This window comes from Pongo pygmaeus, chromosome 5 (genome assembly GCF_028885625.2).
Source record: "Pongo pygmaeus isolate AG05252 chromosome 5, NHGRI_mPonPyg2-v2.0_pri, whole genome shotgun sequence".
Taxonomy (NCBI): domain Eukaryota; kingdom Metazoa; phylum Chordata; class Mammalia; order Primates; family Hominidae; genus Pongo; species Pongo pygmaeus.
Genome location: NC_072378.2, coordinates 112,345,638 through 112,367,901, shown reverse-complemented (window position 1 = coordinate 112,367,901; position 22,264 = coordinate 112,345,638). Strand labels below are relative to the sequence as shown.

The window sequence follows — 22,264 nt, the reverse complement described above, 5'->3', positions numbered from 1 at the left end:
AACGATCTGCTGCAGGGCTCTGAGCCCTAGGTTTTATTCTCCTCTTCACTGTAGGCGGCCTTCCCGGTATTGTACTAGGAAACTCATCATTAGATATTGTACTACATGACACATACTACGTTGTAGCTCACTTTCACTACGTTTTATCAATAGGGGCTGTATTCGCCATCATAGGGGGTTTTATCCACTGATTCCCCCTATTCTCAGGTGATACTCTAGACCAAACCTATGCCAAAATCCATTTTGCTGTCATATTTGTTGGCGTAAATCTAACCTTCTTCCCACAGCCCTTTCTTGGCCTGTCTGGAATACCCCGACGTTACTCCCACTACCCCGATGCATATACCACATGAAATATTCTGTCATCTGTAGGCTCATTCATCTCCCTAACAGCAGTAATACTAATAATTTTTATAATTTGGGAAGCCGTCACCTCAAAACGAAAAGTGCTAATAATTGAACAACCCTCCACCAACCTGGAATGGTTATATGGATGCCCTCCACCCTACCATACGTTTGAAGAACCTATCTACATGAAACCTAGGCAAAAAAGGAAGGAGTCGAACCTCCTAAAGCTGGTTTCAAGCCAGCCCCATAACCTCCATGACTTTTTCAAAAAGATATTAGAAAAACCATTTCATAACTTTGTCGAAGTTAAATGACAGGTTAAACCCCGTATATCTTAATGGCACACGCAGCGCAAGTAGGTCTGCAAGACGCTACATCTCCTATCATAGAAGAATTAATCGTCTTTCATGACCATGCCCTCATAATTATTTTTCTCATCTGCTTCCTAGTCCTATACGCCCTTTTCCTAACACTCACAACAAAACTAACACTAACATCTCAGATGCCCAAGAAATCGAAACTGTCTGAACAATCCTGCCCGCTATCATCTTAGTTCTAATTGCCCTCCCATCCTTACGTATCCTTTATATAACAGATGAAATCAACAACCCCTCCTTTACAATTAAATCAATCGGACATCAATGATACTGAACCTACGAATATACCGACTATGGCGGATTAATCTTCAATTCCTACATACTCCCACCGCTATTGCTAGAACCAGGTGACCTTCGACCCCTTGACGTTGATAACCGGGTAGTCCTTCCAGTTGAAGCCCCGTTCGTATGATAATTACATCACAAGACGTTTTACACTCATGAACTGTCCCCACATTAGGCCTAAAAACAGATGCAATCCAAACCACATTTACTGCTACACGGCCAGGAGCATACTATGGCCAATGGTCAGAAATCTGCGGAGCTAACCACGGTTTCATGCCTATCGTCCTAGAATTAATTCCCCTAAAAATCTTCGAAATAAGACCCGTATTCACTTTATAACCCGCCTTACACTCCCTCTCCAGAGTTCACTGTAAAGCTAACCCAGCATTAACCTTTTAAGTTAAAGACCAAGAGAATCATTATCTCTTTACAGTGAAATGCTGCAGTTAAATACCACTGTATGACCTACTATCATCACCTCAATACTCCTCACATTATTTCTCATTACCCAACTAAAAATACTAAACACACATTATCATCTGCCTGCCCCACCAAAATTTATTAAAATAAAAAACTACAATAAGCCCTGAGAACCATAATGAACGAAAATTTATTTGCTTCATTCATTACCCCTACAGTACTAGGTCTACCCGCCGCAGTACCAATCATCCTATTTCCCCCCTTATTGATCCCAACCTCCAAGTACCCCATCAACAACCGACTAATCACCACTCAACAATGACTAATTCAACTTATCTTAAAACAGATAATAACGATACATAACACTAAGGGACGAACCTGGTCCCTTATACTAATTTCCCTGATTATTTTTATTGCCACAACCAATCTACTCGGACTCTTGTCCCACTCATTTACACCAACTACCCAACTATCTATAAACCTAGCCATGGCAATCCCCCTATGAGCAGGCACAGTGACCACAGGCTTCCGCTTTAAAACCAAAAATATTAGGGTGGTTCCTTGGGTGACTTCTGGGACTCAGAAATGCAAAGGGGCTATTCCTAGTTTTATTGCTAGGGCTTTTGTGATTATTAATGACGAGTATTGGTTGGTGGCGTTGGTTATGGTTCATTGTCCAGAGAGTATGTTGTTGGAGAGGACGGCTATTAGAAGGATTGTGGATTGCTTTGCTTGTGTAAGAAAATATTTGACAACGGCTTCTGTAGAGCGGGGGTTTATTTTTTCAGTTAAGATTGGAATAAAGGCCAGTATGTTTATTTCTAAACCTACTCAGGTGAAAAATCAGTGTGAACTTAGTGTTGCAATGAATGTACCTGTGAAGACGGTAGAGCAGATGATGGGTTGGGCTAGGGGATTAATTAGTACGGGAAGGAGATAACCAACATTTTCGGGGTATGGGCCCGATAGCTTATGTAGCTGACCTTACTTTAGGATAGGGTGTGACAGGTGGCACGGAGAATTTTGGATTCTCAGGGATGGGTTCAATTCCTATGGTCCTAGAAATGAGGGGATTTAAACCCCTATTATTTACTCTATCAAAGTAACTCTTTTGTCAGACATATTTCTTAAGTTTGGGGGGGAATGCTGGCGATTGTAGTAGGTATAGAGATGTGTCATATGAGTAGTGCCAGAGTAAGTGGTAGGAAGTTTTTTCATAGGAGGTGTATGAGTTGATCATAGCGGAATCGGGGATATGCTGTTCAAATTCATAAAAATAGGGATGTTAGGAGTAGGGTTTTAATGATGAAATATGTTGTGTAGAGTTCTGGGGAGTGAATGTTGTATACTGTTCCTAGGAAGATTGTAGCGGTGAGGGCGTTTATTATAATAATATTTATATATTCGGCTATGAAGAATAGGGCGAATGGGCCTGCAGCATATTCAATGTTAAAACCTGAGACTACTTCAGATTCTCCTTCAGTGAGGTCGAAGGGGGTTCGATTGGTTTCCGCTAGTGTGGAGATAAATCATATTATAGCTAAGGGTGATGATGGCAGGAGTAATCAGAGATGTTCTTGTGTTGTGATGAGAGTACAGAGGTTAAATGAACCGCTTATTAGTAGTACTGATAATAGAATGATGGCTAGGGTGACTTCGTATGAGATTGTTTGGGCTACTGCTCGTAATGCACCGATTAAGGCGTAGTTCGAGTTGATGCTCATCCTGATCAAAGGATGGAGTAGACGGCTAGGCTGAATGTGGCCAGGATAAATAAGAGGCCTAGGTTAAGGTTAACCAGGGGGTTAGGTATAGGGAGGGGGGCTCATAATAGGAGGGCGATGGTGAGGGCTAAGGTTGGGGCCGTGATGTAGAGGGTGATGGTAGTTGTGGAGGGTTTTAGGGGTTCTTTGGTGAAGAGTTGTATAGCGTCAGCAAAAGGTTGTAGTAGTCCGTAGGGGCCTACAAAGTTGGGTCCTTTGCGTAGTTGTATATAACCTAGGACTTTTCGTTCGGTTAGCATTAGGAATGCTATGGCAATTAGAATAGGTGCAATAAGAAGTAGGAGTTTGTCTATTGGCATGTTGTTAAGAGGAATTGAACCTCTGATTATAAAGTTTTAAATTTTATGCAATTGCCGGGCTCTGCCATCTTAACAAACTCGGTTCTTGAGTAAGTGTAGGCACAGTATTAAATGGAGATAATATCATTTATGGGGGGGAGGCGCTTTGTGAAGTAGGCCTTATTTCTCTTGTCCTTTCGTACAGGGAGGAATGTAGAATAGATAGAAACCGACCTGGATTGCTCCGGTCTGAACTCAGATCACGTAGGACTTTAATCGTTGAACAAACGAACCTTTAATTGAGGCTGCACCATCGGGATGTCCTGATCCAACATCGAGGTCGTAAACCCTATTGTTGATATGGACTCTAGAATAGGATTGCGCTGTTATCCCTAGGGTAACTTGTTCCGTTGGTCAAATTATTGGATCAATTGCACGCGGTAACTCGTTTTGACTGGTGAAGTCTCAGCATATGTTGCTCGGAGGTTGGGTTATGCTCCGAGGTCGCCCCAACCAAAATTTTTAATGCAGGTTTAGTGGTTTAGAGCCTGTGGGTTTATTGGGTGTTGTTTGCATTAGTAAATTGAAGCTCCATAGGGTCTTCTCGTCTTGTTTTATTATGCCCGCCTCTTCACGGGCAGGTCAATTTCACTGGTTGAAAGTAAGAGACAGCTGAACCCTCGTGAAGCCATTCGTACAAGTCCCTATTTAAGGAATGAGTGATTATGCTACCTTTGCACGGCTAGGGTACCGCGGCCGTTGAACATATGTCACCGGGCAGGCGGTGCCCCTAATACTGGTAATGCTAGAGGTGATGTTTTTGGTAAACACGCGGGGTAAGGTTTGCCGGGTTCCTTTTACTTTTTTTAACCTTTCCTTATGGGCATGTCTGTGTTGGGTTAACAGTAGGGATAATAATGGTTTGTTGATTGGTTGTAGATATTGAGCTGTTAACTGTCAGTGTAATATTGTGGACTGATGTAGGCTTATGCAGAGGAGAATATTTTCATGTTACTTATACTAACATTATTTCTTCTATAGGATAGTAGATTGGTCCAATGGGGTGTAAGGAGTTCAGTTGTGTGTTTGGGATTTTTTGGGTGGTTGGGTGTTGAGCTTGAACCCTTTCTAAATTGATGGCTGCTTTTAGGCCTACTATGGGTGTTGTATTTTTTACTCTCTTTACAAGGTTTTTTCCTAGTGTCTAAAGAGCTGTTCCTCTTTAGACTAACAGTTAAATTTACAGGGAGAATGGGGTATCTGCAGGTAAACTTAAAGTTGAACTAAGATTCTATCTTGGACAACCAGCTATCACCGGGCTCGATAGGTTTGTCGCCTCTACCTGTGAATCTTCCCACTATTTTGCTACATAGACGGGTGTGCTCTTTTAGCTGTTCTTACGTAGCTCGTCTGGTTTTGGGGGTCTTAGCTTTCGTTCTTCTTGCAAAGTTACTTCTAGTTAATTCATTATGCAGAAGGTACAGGGGTTAGTCCTTGCTATGTCATGCTTGGTTATATGTTTTCATCTTTCCCTTGCAGTACTATATCTATTGCGCCGAGTTATAATTTCTATCGCCTATACTTTATTTGAGTGAATGATTTGGTTAAAGTCGTTTGGTAGTAGGGTGGATTGGGTTTGGGGCTAGGGTTAGCTCAGAGTGGTCAAGTTGAGTTGAAATCTCCCAAGTGTAAGCCGGGTGCTTTATATTAAGCTACACTCTGGTTCGTCCAAGTGCACTTCCCGGTACACTTACCATGTTATGACTTATCTCCTCTATATAAATGCATAGGGGTTTTAGTTAGACAGTCCTTGAAATATAGTCGAGGAGGGTGACGGGCGGTGTGTACACGCTTCAGGGCCCTGTTCAACTAAGCACTCTACTCTTAGTTTACTGCTAAATCCACCTTCGACCCTTAAGTTTCATAAGGGTTATTGTAGTTTTCTGAAGTAGAAAATGTAGCCCATTTCTTGCCATCTCATGGGCTACACCTTCACCTAACGTCTTTACGTGGATACTTGCGCTTACTTTGCAGCCTTTGTCAGAGTTTGCTGCAGATGGCGGTATATAGGCTGAGCAAGAGATGGTGAGGTTGATCGGGGTTTATCGATTACAGAACAGGCTCCTCTGGAGGGATATGAAGCACCGCCAGGTCCTTTGAGTTTTAAGCTGTGGCTCGTAGTGTTCTGGCGAGCAGTTTTGTTGATTTAACTGTTGAAGTTTAGGGCTAAGCATAGTGGGGTATCTAATCCCAGTTTGGGTCTTAGCTATTGTGTGTTCAGAAATATTAAAGCCACTTTCGTGGTTTATTTTATATCAACTGAGTTTTCTACAACTCAGGTGAATTTTAGCTTTATTGGGGAGGGTGATCTAAAACACTCTTTACGCCGGTTTCTATTAGCTTGGGTTAATCGTGTGACCGCGGTGGCTGGCACGAAATTGACCAACCCTAAGGTTAGTATAGCTTAGTTGAACTTTCGTTTATTGCTAAAGGTTTATCACTGCTGTCTCCCGTGGGGGTGTGGCTAGGCTAAGCGTTTTGAGCTGCATTGTTGCGTGCTTGATACTTGCTCCTTTTGATCCTGGTGATATAGACGGCGACTTCACCGGGGTGGGGATGCTTGCATGTGTAATCTTACTAAGAACCAACAGAAAGGGTAGGACAAAACCTATTTGTTTATGGGGCAGTGTGGGCCCATCGAGACATTTTCAGTGTATTGCTTTGGGTGAATAAGCTACATAAACTGTTTTGGAGTGTTATCTTTGGGGTAGAGTTAATTTGGGGTGTGGGATTAGTAGCGGTATGTGTGCTGAATAAAGTGACTAGAAGAAGAAATTAAATTGATAGAGCTGGTGAAGTGAGGTTGAGGAAAAAAGTTGGGTTAGTTGAGGGGTGACTGTTAAAAATGCATACCGCCAAAAGAGAAAATTTGAATTCTCGTCAAATTAGATTACAGCTCTTTGTTTTTGGGGTTTGGCAGAGATGTCTTTCTTAGGTGGTGTAACCAGAGGTGGGGGGAGGGGGGTTTGTGGAATTTTATCGTAGAATTGGTGTGGAAAGTGGTTGTGGGTGTGCTCAATGGTTATTGTTATGTCCAACAAGCATGGATTAATTAACACCTTGTGAGTATGCTGGTCCAGAATATTGAACGTAGGTGCAATTAAAAATGGGATGGGGCAGGAATCAAAGACAGATACTGCGACATAGGGTGCTCCGGGGCCAGCGTTTCGCAATGCTATCGCGTGCACACCCCCCACATAAAAATACCAAATGCATGGAGAGCTCCCGTGACTGGTTAATAGGGTGATAGACCCGTGATCCATCGTGATGTCTTATTTAAGGGGAACGTGCGGGCAATCTTGGGTGTTATGGTCGTGAGGTAAAAACCAGATGCCGGATACAGTTCACTGTAGCTACCCCCAAGTGTTATGGGCCCGGAGAGAGGAGAGTAGCACTCTTGTGCGGGATACTGATTTCACGGAGGATGGTGAGCGAGAAACCACTATCTGAGGGGGATATCCGTGGTTCCATATGAATTTCAAAATAGTTTTATCTAGTTCTGTGAGGAGTCCCAGTGGTAGTTTAATAAAAATAGCATTGAAACTATAAATTGCTTTGGACAGTATGGCCATTTTAACAATATCGATTCTTCCTTTTCATGGGCATGGGATGTTTTTCCATTTGTTTCTGTCATCTCTGATTTCTTTCAACAGTGGTTTATAGTTCTCGTAGAGATCTTTCACCTCCCTTAGTTAGCTATATTCCTAGGTATTTTATTCTTTTTGTGGCAATTCTGAATGGGAGTTCATTCCTGATTTGGCTGTCAGCTTGACTCTTCTTGGTATATAAGAATACTAGTGATTTTTGTACATTTATTTCGTATCCTGAAATTTTGCCCAGTGTTAGGGAAGGGCAATGAGTCCCCTGAAATAAAGTTGTAGACATCAAAAGAGAATAAGGAGCGGAAAACGGCTATCTCCCTACTCCCAGTGAAGTTGGAAAGAGAAGGGAAATGACAATTCTGGGTCTCTCTAGAAAGGAAGTCAAAGGCAGATTCCAGAACATGCTCAGACCCCAGCCCTTTTGGGGCAGTTGTAATCTCAGAAGTGGCTGACTCAGTAAATCAGAAAAAATACAACCCTAAGAGACCTGAATAGTTCGAAAAGGAGTCATCATGAGAGTACAAGGATGACATATTGGAAATCACAGTCTGGGACCATGTAGATGTGGTGGAGGAAGAGGGGTACCAACTTCAGACTGTGTGTGAGAGACGGACCAAACAGCATAAACACGAACACATCCAATGCTTTATAAATTTATTTGCAAGAAAATATAACTTCTACAAATAAAAAATAAATCCAAAAGCAACCTTGAAAACAATTTTTGATGAATATGTGTTACTTAACATGGTTGATAAGAATTCTTATAAATCACAATAGTCCAATTATTGAGATGGGCAAAAGATACTTCCCATAAGAATATGAATCACCATTAACAATACATTTTGGTCAAAGTCCTTTGTCTTTGAAGAAACCTCATGTGGCTGTGTTTCAAAGAAAATAAAAATGAAAAACTTAGTTCTTTCCCAATACCAATTTGTCTCTCTGAAATTTCATGCCATATCAACAAAATAACTCACACTGGCTGTTTGATTTTTCTTCCTCCTCAGACATTATCAGGAATTACACAAAATAGCTTGAAATAATGAAAAAGATATTGTCTATCCACAAAAGCTAATATCTAGCTTACTTACAATCTAATATTGCTCTATTGTTATTTAGTATAAGACAAAGGCACAGTATTGTCTCTAATTACCACAGCTGTTTGAGATACAATTATCCGCATCTACAGACTAGAAAACTGAGGCTTAGAGTACTTAATGACATCCCTAAAGACCCCAGTGACCTAGCTACAAATTCTACAAAATTTACCCCAAAAATCCAAATATTGTTTTGCTACAAAGTCTACAAAATCTACTTTAAAAATTTACCAAGTCTTTGCACTATAGCACATTATCTCTTCCTCAATCATGTTGACCCTTTCTCAGGCCAAAATTCTCTTTCACCTCTTAGAAAGCTTCTAGGAAGGGTTGATTTTCTCATGGGCAGATGGTCAGGACGTTGCCACTCTCCCCTTCTCCCAAGAGCTCCAGACAGAAGAATGGACGCAAAGGCTCCAAAGAGAAGAAACCGTCATGTGTATAGATGAGGACATTATTGTCAACATCAAAAAACTGGATTTTTTCTAAGTCAACATCCAGGAAAATTCCCACACGGCGAAGGCCAGGGCTTGCAGGAATTCTCTCCAGATCGGTGTTAGCATGGATTGCTCCTGCCTTCATGCTAATGATCCAGAAGCCATGCTCAGGGGATAAATCACTGCTCTTTCTGTCAGCCGACTCCTTGCAGACGCCCAGGGACCATGACTTCACCTCTCCCACTTCAACCTCCCAGTAATGTTGGCCAGAGGAGAAGCGGGGAGTACCCAGGACACAGGTCAGCCTGGGATCTTTTGTCAGGTCGTGGTGGATCTTCCCACACTGAGCGCTTCTTAGATCACTGGAGAAGACAAGGAGGGAGCTGGCAGTGGCTGCATCCAAGGTCACATCCTCCCGAAAATGCCGGAGCTCCTCCCTCATGTCCACACTTTCCTCAAATTGGTTACCGTGGAGCTTGGTGATGAGTGCTAGGGCTCTCACATGCCATTCCTCAAAAGGAGGTGCCTTCACCACCTCTCGACACAAGGGGCACATCAAGCAAAAATCATGGTTTTCTAGCATCCAATTCTGGATGCAATTAAAACAGAAAACGTGTTTACAAGAGAGAGAAATGGGACAGGAGAAAAAATTCAGGCAAACTGGACAGGACAACTCTGCTTGCAGGTATTGGGCCATGGCTCCTAAGGGTTACTCCTTAGCCGTGAAGTAAACTGAAATGATCCTTTATTGACTTCTGGAAGCACTTGGGAGCCCTCAGTACACAATCCACTCTTCAATAGTCTAAATCCAAGATTAAATAATACAAATTAATAAATAAGTTATTGGCATACATAAATGAATTATATTATTTAATAAATAATAATAAATTTATTAACTAAGAAATTAAGAATAACAAAAAATAAATAATATTTCTGTTTGTGTATGAAAGTGACACTGAATTGCTAGAGAATCACAGTAATGTAGTCATGGTGATAAAAATGATTACAAAACTCTTCAAACTCTAGATAATCACAAGACAGAAATAGGACAGTGGAAACTTTCTTTTCAGAGAGTGCAGCTTACCTAGTCTGAAGACTTCCAGGTGATGTGTTGGCTGCTCTGGCCAAAGTTTCTCCTAATGGGGGCTGAATTCAAGTGGGTCTTTAATAGAATCTCAGTATAGTCTCCACTCAGTATTTCTTTGTAGATCACCTGCAATGCAGGAAAAAGAATTTTCATGTCTAAATTCAATCATGAAAATAAAGCCAATTCTACATTACTCATCACAGAAAAGTGACTCTAAGGAATCCTCAGAATTTCCAGGAAAATTACCACATGTGAGTAAAGCCAGCAATATCCACTGCAAAATGAGATGCCCAAAAAAGAATCAAGTTTAAGGAGAAAGTGTTATTAGATGAAATGCTTTAAAGCACTCTAAGAAGACTAATTAAGGCTTGAATTAATGTGAATAAAAATATCATAGTCATCAACTTCTCCAAAATAATCATGCCTGAATACAAACCAAAATGATGTTCCAGACAAGGAAGATGCCCTCCAGTTACCCCAACTGCTCCCAAAGCTTGAGAGCCTCTGGTACTCCCAGAGGACTTCCCACCATGGCTGTCATTCTTTGAGTGAGCTGTCTCTGACATGCTGGGCACAGCATATTGGACCAGGCTAGACCCATGACCCAAAGACAGCCTCGCAAAGCTGGACGGCACCTTTGAGATGATGTGAACAGAGGACTGTTCTCCAATAGGAGACTGCACTGAGCAGTAACTAGCAGAACTTCTTACCAAGAACCCACAAATCACACATTTACTGGTGACAGTAGTAACAGAATGAGGGACAGAAAGAGGAGCAACATCAACATTACCAGAGAGAGGAAGTGATGAACACAGCTGAGGCCAGCCTAAGACTGAGTTACTAGAACTGTCCTACATCCCAGAACACATTCTCTAATCTCGTTCCAACAAATACTTATTGAGCCCCTTCTGTGCTCTTGGCCTCAACTGGACTCTGGAAACACAAACGTGTGGAATAAACAGGGTATCTGCCCACATAAAACTTTGTCTTCCAAGTCCTGATCAGCATTCCAATCTCATGGTGTCTGGCTGGCGGACAGCCAGAGATTACCTCTTTCTTAAATTCTGTTATCTCTTTCAATTTAATGGGAAATTTAACATGGTGCTGGAAATCTAATTGCCTAACCCACCTTGGAATGTATCTAAGAAAACAATTTTACAAAAAAAAAAAAAAAATGCTACACTTATTCACAAGTTATTCATTTCAGTGTTAACTACCATCCCAAATGATCAGGAACAATTGAATTATCTAACAATAATAAAATGATTCCACTAATTATGACACAACTACTAAAAGTGGTCAACTATATTTAAGTGAAAACCCGAAGCGAAGTGTTTTTTTTTTTTTTTTTTTTTTGAGACGGAGTCTTGCTCTGTCGCCCAGGCTGGGGGTGCAGTGGCTCCATCTCGGCTCACTGCAACCTCTGCCTCCCGGGTTCAAGCAATTCTCCTGCCTCGGCCTCCTGAGTAGCTGGGATTACAAGCATGTGCCACCACGTCCGACTAAGTTTTGTATTTTTAGTAGAGACGGGGTTTCACCATGTTGGACAGGCTGGTCTCTTGACCTCGTGATCCACCCACCTCAGCCTCCCAAAGCGCAGGCGCGAACCATGGCGCCCGGCCGAAAACCCACAAATCTTTTAGGAAATGTTGGAAAATAAAAAGAAACCATTTTAAAACAGCAAATCCATTGTAGTTGAAAACACATACAAATACAAGTTCATGCAGAGAGTGACCTGAGGTTCATATGTAAAACTTTAAATGGCAAAGTTATAGTTAAAGGTGAAGAAAGCTCCCTGGCACGGGGAAAAAACTAGTTCTTTCTCCTCTAAAATAAATAGTTAAAGGCATTCGAAAACACCAGTTTGTAGCCAAACACAGAATAGGACATTGGAAATAGCTTAAACAGAAGGTATAACTTACCTTGACTTGGAGACTTACAACAGAATTCTGAAAGATCCGAAGCCTGCGTCTCTACCTCTACAGACCTCTGCTCCTCTCAGAGTTTCCGCACAGAGACACCGGCGTTTTCATACTGCCTGGAAAACATTGTCCAACCAATCAGAGTCGGAGGCTCCGCCCCAAAGGTTGTACCACCCTAATCTGAGTAAACTCATCAACCCACCCTTCCGTTTATGATGATGACATTAAAGCACGCTTCAAATTATATAGTAAAAAAATTCAAAATTTCTTAATAACTCCTTGAATTAGAGTGAATCTCCTGCCATCTGCTCTTGTCTCTAATTTCAGAACTCAACTTTAAAAAGCAAAATGTGTTGGAGATCAAATACAGAAATGCACTGTTGAAACCTAATCACCTCATGACTAATGTAATCATTGGTGTTCCCATTCCTGCTACAATCATCAGTGGACAGGATCTACAACAGTTTTCATGTCCTTCGACTCAACAATTCTACTCTTAGGGGTACTTACTGGACAGGATAAGAAAGATGGCAGCTAGGCAAGGCTATTGTCCTGTAATTATTAATAATTCCATTTTTTACTCTCAAAAGTGTTCTTGGATGAACGGTAAATTTTATGGTGTCTGTATCCAGAGCAGAAGGAGCAGTAAAAGTCACAAGAGAGGAAAGCTAAGACAAAAACTTCCAAAAAGGGATTTGGAGAGTGAATGAAGTCCCATTGTAGAGAGGATCACTGGAATATACGTTTTCCCCAAGAGAGACTGCATTCTAAATAACCCCTCCTTTCTCAGGCTTCCTGTTCTGCAAGGCCCAACACACAGCTTACACAGCTTTTACTTCATTTTTACCTGGTGCTATCTCCATTTCTGTGAGTTAAATACTTGCAGGAGCAGGTCTCAAGCGTTGTTGGGGGTTTTATTGTTTTGTTTTTTTGACACAATCTCGCTCTGCCTCCCAGGTCGGAGTGCAGTGGCTCAATCTCGGCTCATTGCAACCTCCACCTCCCAGGTTCAAGCGATTCTTGTGCCTCAGACTCCCTGGTGGCTGGGATTACAGGAGGCCAAGGTGGGCAGATCACGTAAGGTTAGGAGCTCAAACTTTTTAAATTGTAATCTCAAAACCGTTTAAACTTGAGATTTTCATCTCAAGAATCCTTACACTCTCTTTTTTAATTATTCAAAAATGTCATTTTATTTTTTCTTTCATTTTATTCTGAAATAATTTTAGACACAGAAAATTTGTAGAAATAGGAAAAAGAGATATATTCTTTACCCAGATTTATCATTTGTTTTTTAATTGTCTGATGTATGTATACACTGTGAAATGATTAAATCAAGCCAATTAACATACCTGTCACTTCACATACTTATCATGTGGTCATGAAAATATTCAAAATCTATTATCTTAGCAATTTTTAGGTGTGCTATACATTATCATTAGTTATATCCACCATGATGTACAATGGATCTCCAAAGTGTATTCCTTCTATCTACCTGAAAATTTTGTACCTTTTAACCAACATCTCCCCATTTCAGTCTTCTTTCTATCCCAGTGCCCGGTAGCCACCATTCTACTCCATGCTTCCATGAGTTCAATTTTTTTTATTTTTTTCCATTCCACATATAGGTGAAATCCTGCAGCATTTGCCTTTCGGTGCCAGCTTATTTCACTCAACATAATGTCCTCCAGGTTCCATGTTGTTGAAAATGATAGAATTTCTTAAGACTCGATAGTATTCCATCATGTACATGTACCATGTTTTCTTTATGTATTCATCTATTGAGGAATATCCTGATTCTTTATGCATTCATCAGTTGATGAATATAGGTTGATTCTATATCTTGGCCACTGTGAATAATGCTGTTAGGAACATAGGAGAGCAGATATCTCTTCAATGTACTGATTTGCTTTTCTTTGGATATATATCCAGAAGTAGAATTGCTAGATCACATAGTAGCTCTATTTTTAGTTCTTTGAAGAACCCCCATACTAGTTTTCATAATAGTTGTGCTAATTTACATTCCCACCAATGTTGTACGAGGTTTCTCTTTTCTTCCTATCTTTGCCAGCATTTGTTATCTCTTCTCTTTTTTATTTATTTATTTTTTTCTCATGCCTGTAATCCCAGCACTTTGGGAGGCCAAGGCGGGTGAATCGCGAGGTTAGGAGTTCAAGACAAGCATGGTCAAGATGCTAAAACCCCGTTTCTACCAAAAATTAAAAAATTAGCAAGGTGTGGTGGCAGCCACCTGTAATTCCAGCTACTCGTGAGGCTGAGGCAGAGAATTGCTTGAACCTAGGAGGCGGAGGTTGCACTGAGCCGAGGTCGCGCCACTGCACTCCAGCCTGGGCGACAGAGCAAACCTCCGTCTCAAAAAAAAAAAAAAAAAAATTCTTACAGATGTAAGGTGATATCATTTGCACTCTTATACATAAATGAGAACTCCAAAAAGCTTTTTGTTCATATGAATTATATTTCTTCATATTTACAATATTAGAAATTCAAACTGAGAATTTTTTAAAGCTCTATTTAATTAATTAAAATAAAACCATTACATGTTAACATAAATAATATAATTTTATTTGAACAAATAACTATTTTCTAAAACAAAAACAATTACCTAGAAGAGTTCCATTGTTTTGAATGTTTGCAAACCTCTGTAATTTTTGCTTAATAAAAGACATCTGGATTCTTACATCCACTTTTGCTGAACCTGTTGTGATATGTTGCTTTGATTTAAATATGTGAAAAAAAATGTGGCTTCCCACAGATGTTTAGTTGGAAAAGGAAAGATTCTGCAGACTCACTAAAAGTGTCTCAGGGGCTTCCAGGACCTCTCTAACCTATTCAAAGATCATTGCCCTACTACAAATTCTATAACTCTAAGTGACAGCAGCAGGTCTTAGTTCCTTGGTAACCAAAAACTCTAATGATGCATCCAGCCATCTTTTTGTTTGGCTTCTGCCATCTCAAAACTAATACATATGATATGGCTAAATATGGAACATTTTCTCTCCTTTTTCCAATAATGATGAGGCTTTTTTCACTTTTTCATTTAATTTACTTAACTGCAGTGATGATTCCAAATCAAGTTTTTCTCTATCACTGAATAACACCTACTCGGCCCTCAACAAATATTGATAATAACAAAAGACATCATTCCTTATTGACTCTTACATTTTTCAGCCAGCTCTGACTGTGGCTGGACCATACACTGACTTCGTGCTACTAAGCTTTCGTCTGCCAGGAGAAATATTTTTTTTTCCCAGAAATACTCAGTTTGATTCCCAGATTCTCCATTACTACAGGAATACTGAATTCAGAGAGAAGCACCATTTTTTTAAATTTTCAAGTGCTGGAAATATTGGAAGCCACTTATCTGTGATATCTTAATGCTCTCATGGAAACATATCAAAAATGTGCATGAACATTTTTTTAATTTTTAAAATAATTTTTAATTATCATTAATGCTTCCATGAGTTAAGATTAAATCACAAATTAATTTTGTCTCCATAGCTTCGTGATTAAAAAAGGAATCAACTTTCACACATGCTAATTAGATAAGATGAAGCCACTAGTGGGGAGGAGGGAATAATCAGATCTATCAGGAATCTAAGATACTTACAAGTGGATGATATGTTTGCACAAAACACAGTTTGCATTTTTCAAAAGGCAGCAGCTGTAGTGGGGCAGCTTTTCACAATTAGCTTCCATCCCCTGGTGTGGGACAGGTGCTGGCTTGCAACCTCGTCTTCTCTCCAACCTCGTCCTCTCCTCTCTACTGCCTGGTTGTACATTAAAAGGGACCCTTCTGTCTATCTCAAAGAAGATACAGGGCACCTCTCTGAATTATTAATGCCATCAAAGCCTGCTAATGGAGTTCCCTGGCTCTTCTCTTCCAAAGGAGCTGTGTTTTGCAGATCTGCTGAATTTCATGAAGAGAATATTTTTGGCACTTAGGATATGTGGAGCGCTCCACTTCCACACTTGTTTTAGAGTACAGACTACAGTAAAAACCAGAGATAAGATGATTAGACTCCATAGTTACATATTTGATAACATGTAGTTCCTACTCTAGTTCTATTAATGAACCCCTTTTATTTTTGTTCCTCTAAAATTTTTGTCAGACATATTAAGAAAAAAATTGAATAATGTTCGCGCATTTTATGCACATGGTGTGCTTATAGCTGTATAAGAACCAACAACAGATTTCCACATCTACAGCATGTTATCTGCAAGAATAGTTTGCTCTCACCTAAGTCCCTGTGTAACTTTCAACGACCATAAGCCACTGTGGAATAAATGAGTAGTGCTCAGTTACCCCAAGTGGGCCCACCCTTCTTTCACTGGTAGGTCCCAGACCCCAAGCAGGGGCCAGAGTGGGACAGTGTGAATCCAAGGGAATTTCAGGAGTGCAAGAATACGGACACACAGGTGACCATGCCACTTGAGCTCTTTACTTTTGTGGTTTCTAGAGCCAAATATAAGTGTTTTCAGATTACGCATACATTCTCTCCTCTAGTTCAGGGCTTTCAGAATATTTTTGTTTGAATGAGGAAGTGTGAATCAAAATAAGCTTCCTTTCCACCCAGTTATCTGGCATTCAATATGTTATCAAATTCATACCAACTATGAATCTCTCAAAATGGCTGGAGCCCCACCCCTACTCCAGGATGCAAGATACATCGAGGCAAGCTGTCTACAGTCAGTCCCACCTGGGAGCATCAGCCCCTGGGGTTTGGCAGCTCTGGACACAAGCAGAGATCCAGCCTCGTGGTTACTTCCTCCTTCAACTGATTGATCCTCATTGGTGGTTGCCCATTACTGTCCAGATAAGGACCCAAATCCCTAACAGGTATCCTGGCCTTGGCCCTGCTCCTCTCCAGCCTCATCTTCTGAAATCCAGACACAAAGCCTCCTTTCACTCCTTTCTGGTGCCCCTCCTAATCCAGGACAGGTGGATTCTCTCTGATTGGAACCATCCCCAGCCGGCCACCCAACTAACACCTACTCATCTTTCAGATATATCTGGGTCATTAGTTCCTCAGAAGAGTATTCCCAGAGCCTCCAAACTAGATGAGAAACCCCTGTGATGTCCTCTCCCACATCCCTCATCCTTCCTCCATGGAAGTTATCAGAATGTTAGTTACTATTTATTCATCACTTGAGTAATCCGCGGCTCCCTCACATTAATAGATAACACCTATTGAGCATGTTATATGTGCCAGGTTTTTATTCAAGTACTTCATATGGTTTTTATTATTAAATCCTCTTAGCTCTATGAGGTAGGTGCTATTCTCATCTTAACCTCTTAGATAATGAATTTAAGGCTTGTGCCACCCCCAGGCTGTGTGATCTTGATGTGTTACTAACACCTGTCTGGATTGCCTACCTCTGGCCATCTTTCACATGAGATGGAAATAAACTTCTATCTTGCTTAAACCAGTGTATTTTATAATTTTTCTATTGTGTGCATTCAATCCAATCAAAGTTTAATTAAAACAGGTGCTAACCTAATTCCTTTACCTTCATGGAACTATGAATCTATGCTATTTTGACAGTCATAGCAACTCATCAGACTTCATCCATGAACCTGGAAATCCGGAATCACAAATCCCATCTTCATTTTCTACTATATCTTTTTTTTTTTTTTTTTTTTTTTTGACAGGGTCTCTCTCTGTTGCCCAGGCTGGAGTGCAGTGGTGCAATCTCAGCTCACTGCAGCCTCGATCTCCCGGGCTCAAGAGATCCCCCACCTCAGCCTCCCAAGTAGCTGGGACTACAGTTGTGTGCCACAACACCCAGCTAGTTTTTACTTATTTTCTGTAGAGACAGAGTCTTACCCAGGCTGGTCTCAAACTCCTAGGCTCAAGCAATCCTCTCACCTCAGCCTCTCCAGGTACTGGGATTAGAGGCATAAGCCACCATGCCTGGTTCATATCTTGTATTTTACTGATAGTTTACATCCTAACTGAAGAGACAGATACCATTCATTAGAACTACCATACCATTATTTTTTTTTTCTTTTCTTTTTTTTTTGAGACAGAGTCTCACTCTGTCACCCAGGCTGGAGTGCAATGGCGCAATCTCGGCTCACTGCCACCACTGCCTCTCAGGTTCAAGTGATTCTCATGCCTCAGCCTCCAAAATAGCTGGGACTACAGGCACGTGCCACCACACCGAGCTAATATTTGTATTTTTAGTAGAGACAGGGTTTCACCATGTTGGCCGGGCTGGTCTCAAACTCCTGGCCTCAAGCAATCTGCCTGCCTTGGCCTCCCAAAGTGCTGGGATTACAGCACGATGAGCCACTGTGCCTGATCTTTTGCTCTCCTTTTAAATGTCCTTGTCAGTACTTGTCTGCCTGACTAGGTCTTCAGCTTTTAACAAATTCTATTAGTGAGTTCCCTAGCATAGTATTATTGCAAAACAAGGAAAGATAATAACTAATTAGCAGAGTCAGCACAGTCCTGTGAACTCAGTAGAGAGAGTCAAATCTTTCAATTATGCAGTGAAATGTTTCAATTAACTATCATCTAAACACAACACATGATCTTAGTAGCATGCTGCCCATTGTCAGGACGTTAGGCAAAATAAACTAATCAAAATTAATACTCTTCTTCAGAAGTTACCAGGAAAGCCAGCAACACCCAAGAGCACCTGAACATCTACTGAGCGTCTACTATCTTTGAGGTACTCCGTTAAGTACTAGGATCCCTTCCAGAAAAAAATCATGGAATGACACAGCCGATGCCCTTCATGTTATAGCATGATGAAGGGAGGTAAGACCAGTACATGAGAAGGGAAATAATGTTGTGAAGTAGACAAGACTGTCTACAGTATGTTGCAATGGACTGCTGGTTACATATATAGGTTTTCAATCACGTCTACGTATATATAACAAAAGAGAATGTATTTTGACTTGTTTCAGACATTCTCTTTCCAGAACCTCCATATAAGTAACTTTTATTTCTTAAAATCATCAAAGACTTTTCAAACCAGTGTTAATGAACCTATCCTACATGAATGGATTCAAGATAATTGCTGTAGCTTTACTTTTCTAACCAAGCCTTCCTCCCATCCTAACACAATTCCAATTACCCATCACCATAACTGTCCTACAGGAAGTGTCCAACAAGTATTATTCATTGATAATTTGCAATGAGTTTATTTCTTCATGTATTCTTACCACAAATAATACACTACTATACCCCTGCATCCCATGTCCCTACAATATTTGGGGCAATTTCCTAAGTAATAGATATAAAATAGATGAGCAAGCTAAGCATAGTTCCTGAACTTGCAGACTAGTGAATGTTAGACACAAGTAAACTAGCAAATGTAACGTGTTCTGTAAATGTTATGGTAGGGAAAACACATCGTGCTATAGAGCAGATGAAAGAGTGCTTCCCACAAGCTTGAAAGGGTCAGGATAGGTATTAAGAGAAAATGGAATCAGGCCTGCTCTCCTTACATGACAAAAATTAGCCCCAAATTCAATCATGTATCAAATCTCTCCAAGACCAGTGGGACTTGAACCCACAAATATTTAGTTAACAGCTGAATACCCTAATCAATTGGCTTCAATCTACTTCTCCCGCCGCAAGGAAAAAAAGGCGGGAGAAGCCCCGGCAGGTTTGAAGCTGCTTCTTGGAATTTGCAATTCAACATGATAATCACCTCAGGGCTGGTAAAAAGAGGTTTAGCCTCTGTCTTTAGATTTACAGTCTAATGCCTTGCTCAGCCATTCTACCTTCTACCCCGCCCCTCCCCCCGCCCACTGATGTTCGCCGACCGCTGATTGTTCTCCACAAACCACAAAGACATTGGAACACTGTATCTATTATTCGGCTCATGAGCTGGAGTCCTGGGCACAGCCCTAAGTCTCCTTATTCGGGCTGACTTAGGCCAACCCGGCAACCTCCTAGGTAATGATCACATCAATAACGTCATCGTCACAGCCCATGCATTCGTAATAATCTTTTTCATGGTAATACCCATTATAATTGGGGGCTTTGGCAATTGGCTAGTCCCCTTAATAATTGGCGCCCCCGACATAGCATTTCCCCGCATAAACAATATAAGCTTCTGACTCCTCCCTCCCTCCTTCCTACTACTGCTCGCATCCGCTGTAGTAGAAGTCGGTGCCGGAACAGGCTGGACAGTCTACCCTCCCTTAGCAGGAAACTACTCTCATCCAGGGGCCTCTGCAGACCTAACCATTTTCTCCTTACACTTAGCAGGTATCTCCTCTATTCTAGGAGCTATTAACTTTATTACTACAAATATTAATATAAAACCCCCTGTCATATCTCAATACCAAACACCCCTCTTCGTCTGATCGGTCTTAATGACAGCTGTCCCACTCCTCCTCTCCATTCCAGTCCTAGCTGCTGGCATTACCATACTATTAACAGACCTCAACCTTAATACCACCTTTTTTGACCAAGCAAGAGGAGGGGACCCTATCCTGTGCCAACACCTGTTTTGATTCTTTGGTCACCCCAAAGTCTATATTCTCATCCTACCAGGCCTCGGAATGATTTCCCACATTGTAACATATTACTCAGGAAAAAAAGAACCATTCGGTTACATGGGTATAGTCTGAGCCATAATATCAATTGGTTTCCTAGGTTTCATTGTATGAGCCCACCATATATTTACAGTAGGGATAGATGTAGATACACGAGCCTACTTCGCTTCCGCTACTATAATTATCGCCATTCCCACTGGCGTCAAAGTATTTAGTTGGCTCACTACACTCCACGGAAGTAACACCAAACGATCTGCTGGAGGGCTCTGAGCCCTAGGTTTTATTCTCCTCTACACTGTAGGCGGCCTTCCCGGTATTGTACTAGCAAACTCATCATTAGATATTGTACTACATGACACATACTACGTTGTAGCTCACTTTCACTACGTTTTATCAATAGGGGCTGTATTCGCCATCATAGGGGGTTTTATCCACTGATTCCCCCTATTCTCAGGTGATACTCTAGACCAAACCTATGCCAAAATCCATTTTGCTGTATATTTGTTGGCGTAAATCTAACCTTCTTCCCACAGCCCTTTCTTGGCCTGTCTGGAATACCCCGACGTTACTCCCACTACCCCGATGCATATACCACATGAAATATTCTGTCATCTGTAGGCTCATTCATCTCCCTAACAGCAGTAATACTAATAATTTTTATAATTTGGGAAGCCGTCACCTCAAAACGAAAAGTGCTAATAATTGAACAACCCTCCACCAACTTTGAATGGTTATATGGATGCCCTCCACCCTACCATACGTTTGAAGAACCTATCTACATGAAACCTAGGCAAAAAAGGAAGGAATCGAACCTCCTAAAGCTGGTTTCAAGCCAGCCCCATAACCTTCATGACTTTTTCAAAAAGATATTAGAAAAACCATTTCATAACTTTGTCGAAGTTAAATGACAGGTTAAACCCCGTATATCTTAATGGCACACGCAGCGCAAGTAGGTCTGCAAGACGCTGCATCTCCTATCATAGAAGAATTAATCGTCTTTCATGACCATGCCCTCATAATTACCTTTCTCATCTGCTTTTTAGTCCTATACGCCCTTTTCCTAACACTCACAACAAAACTAACACTAACATCTCAGATGCCCAAGAAATCGAAACTGTCTGAACAATCCTGCCCGCTATCATCTTAGTACTAATTGCCCTCCCATCCTTACGTATCCTTTATATAACAGACGAAATCAACGACCCCTCCTTTACAATTAAATCAATCGGACATCAATGATACTGAACCTACGAATATACCGACTATGGCGGATTAATCTTCAAATCCTACATACTCCCACCGCTATTGCTAGAACCAGGTGACCTTCGACCCCTTGACGTTGATAGCCAGGTAGTCCTTCCACTTGAAGCCCCGTTCGTATGATAATTACATCACAAGACGTTTTACACTCATGAACTGTCCCCACATTAGGCCTAAAAACAGATGCAATCCAAACCACATTTACTGCTACACGGCCAGGAGCATACTATGGCCAATGGTCAGAAATCTGCGGAGTTAACCACGGTTTCATGCCTATCGTCCTAGAATTAATTCCCCTAAAAATCTTCGAAATAGGACCCGTATTCACTTTATAACCCGCCTTTCACTCCCTCTCCAGAGTTCACTGTAAAGCTAACCCAGCATTAACCTTTTAAGTTAAAGACCGAGAGAATCATTATCTCTTTACAGAGAAATGCCGCAGCTAAACACCACTGTATGACCTACTATCATCACCTCAATACTCCTCACATTATTTCTCATCACCTAACTAAGAATACTAAACACACATTATCATCTGCCTGCCCCACCAAAATTTATTAAAATAAAAAACTACAATAAGCCCTGAGAACCATAATGAACGAAAATTTATTCGCTTCATTCATTACCCCTACAGTACTAGGTCTACCCGCCGCAGTACCAATCACCCTATTTCCCCCCTTATTGATCCCAACCTCCAAGTACCTCATCAACAACCGACTAATCACCACTCAACAATGACTAATTCAACTTATCTTAAAACAGATAATAACGATA

The 22,264-nt window shown here is 41.0% G+C and overlaps 1 protein-coding gene and 3 pseudogenes across 1 annotated transcript; 2 read left to right on the top strand and 2 right to left on the bottom strand.

Annotated features, from left to right (window-relative positions):
- Positions 1–685: 685 nt before the first annotated feature.
- On the top strand, positions 686–1,349 carry LOC129039585 (cytochrome c oxidase subunit 2-like; annotated as a pseudogene).
- A 1,170-nt stretch (positions 1,350–2,519) lies between these two features.
- Positions 2,520–3,513, bottom strand: LOC129039102 (NADH-ubiquinone oxidoreductase chain 1-like; annotated as a pseudogene).
- A 4,280-nt stretch (positions 3,514–7,793) lies between these two features.
- On the bottom strand, positions 7,794–11,790 carry LOC129039584 (ret finger protein-like 4B). The gene is made up of 3 exons (XM_054493504.1): positions 11,698–11,790; positions 9,773–9,901; positions 7,794–9,490 (listed from the first exon to the last, which is right to left on the bottom strand). The coding sequence occupies exon 3, from the start codon at positions 9,383–9,385 to the stop codon at positions 8,591–8,593; it is 795 nt and encodes a 264-aa protein (XP_054349479.1). The 5' UTR covers positions 9,386–9,490; positions 9,773–9,901; positions 11,698–11,790; the 3' UTR covers positions 7,794–8,590.
- Positions 11,791–21,161: 9,371 nt separating this feature from the next.
- LOC129039581 (cytochrome c oxidase subunit 2-like) lies at positions 21,162–21,826 on the top strand (annotated as a pseudogene).
- Positions 21,827–22,264: the final 438 nt, after the last annotated feature.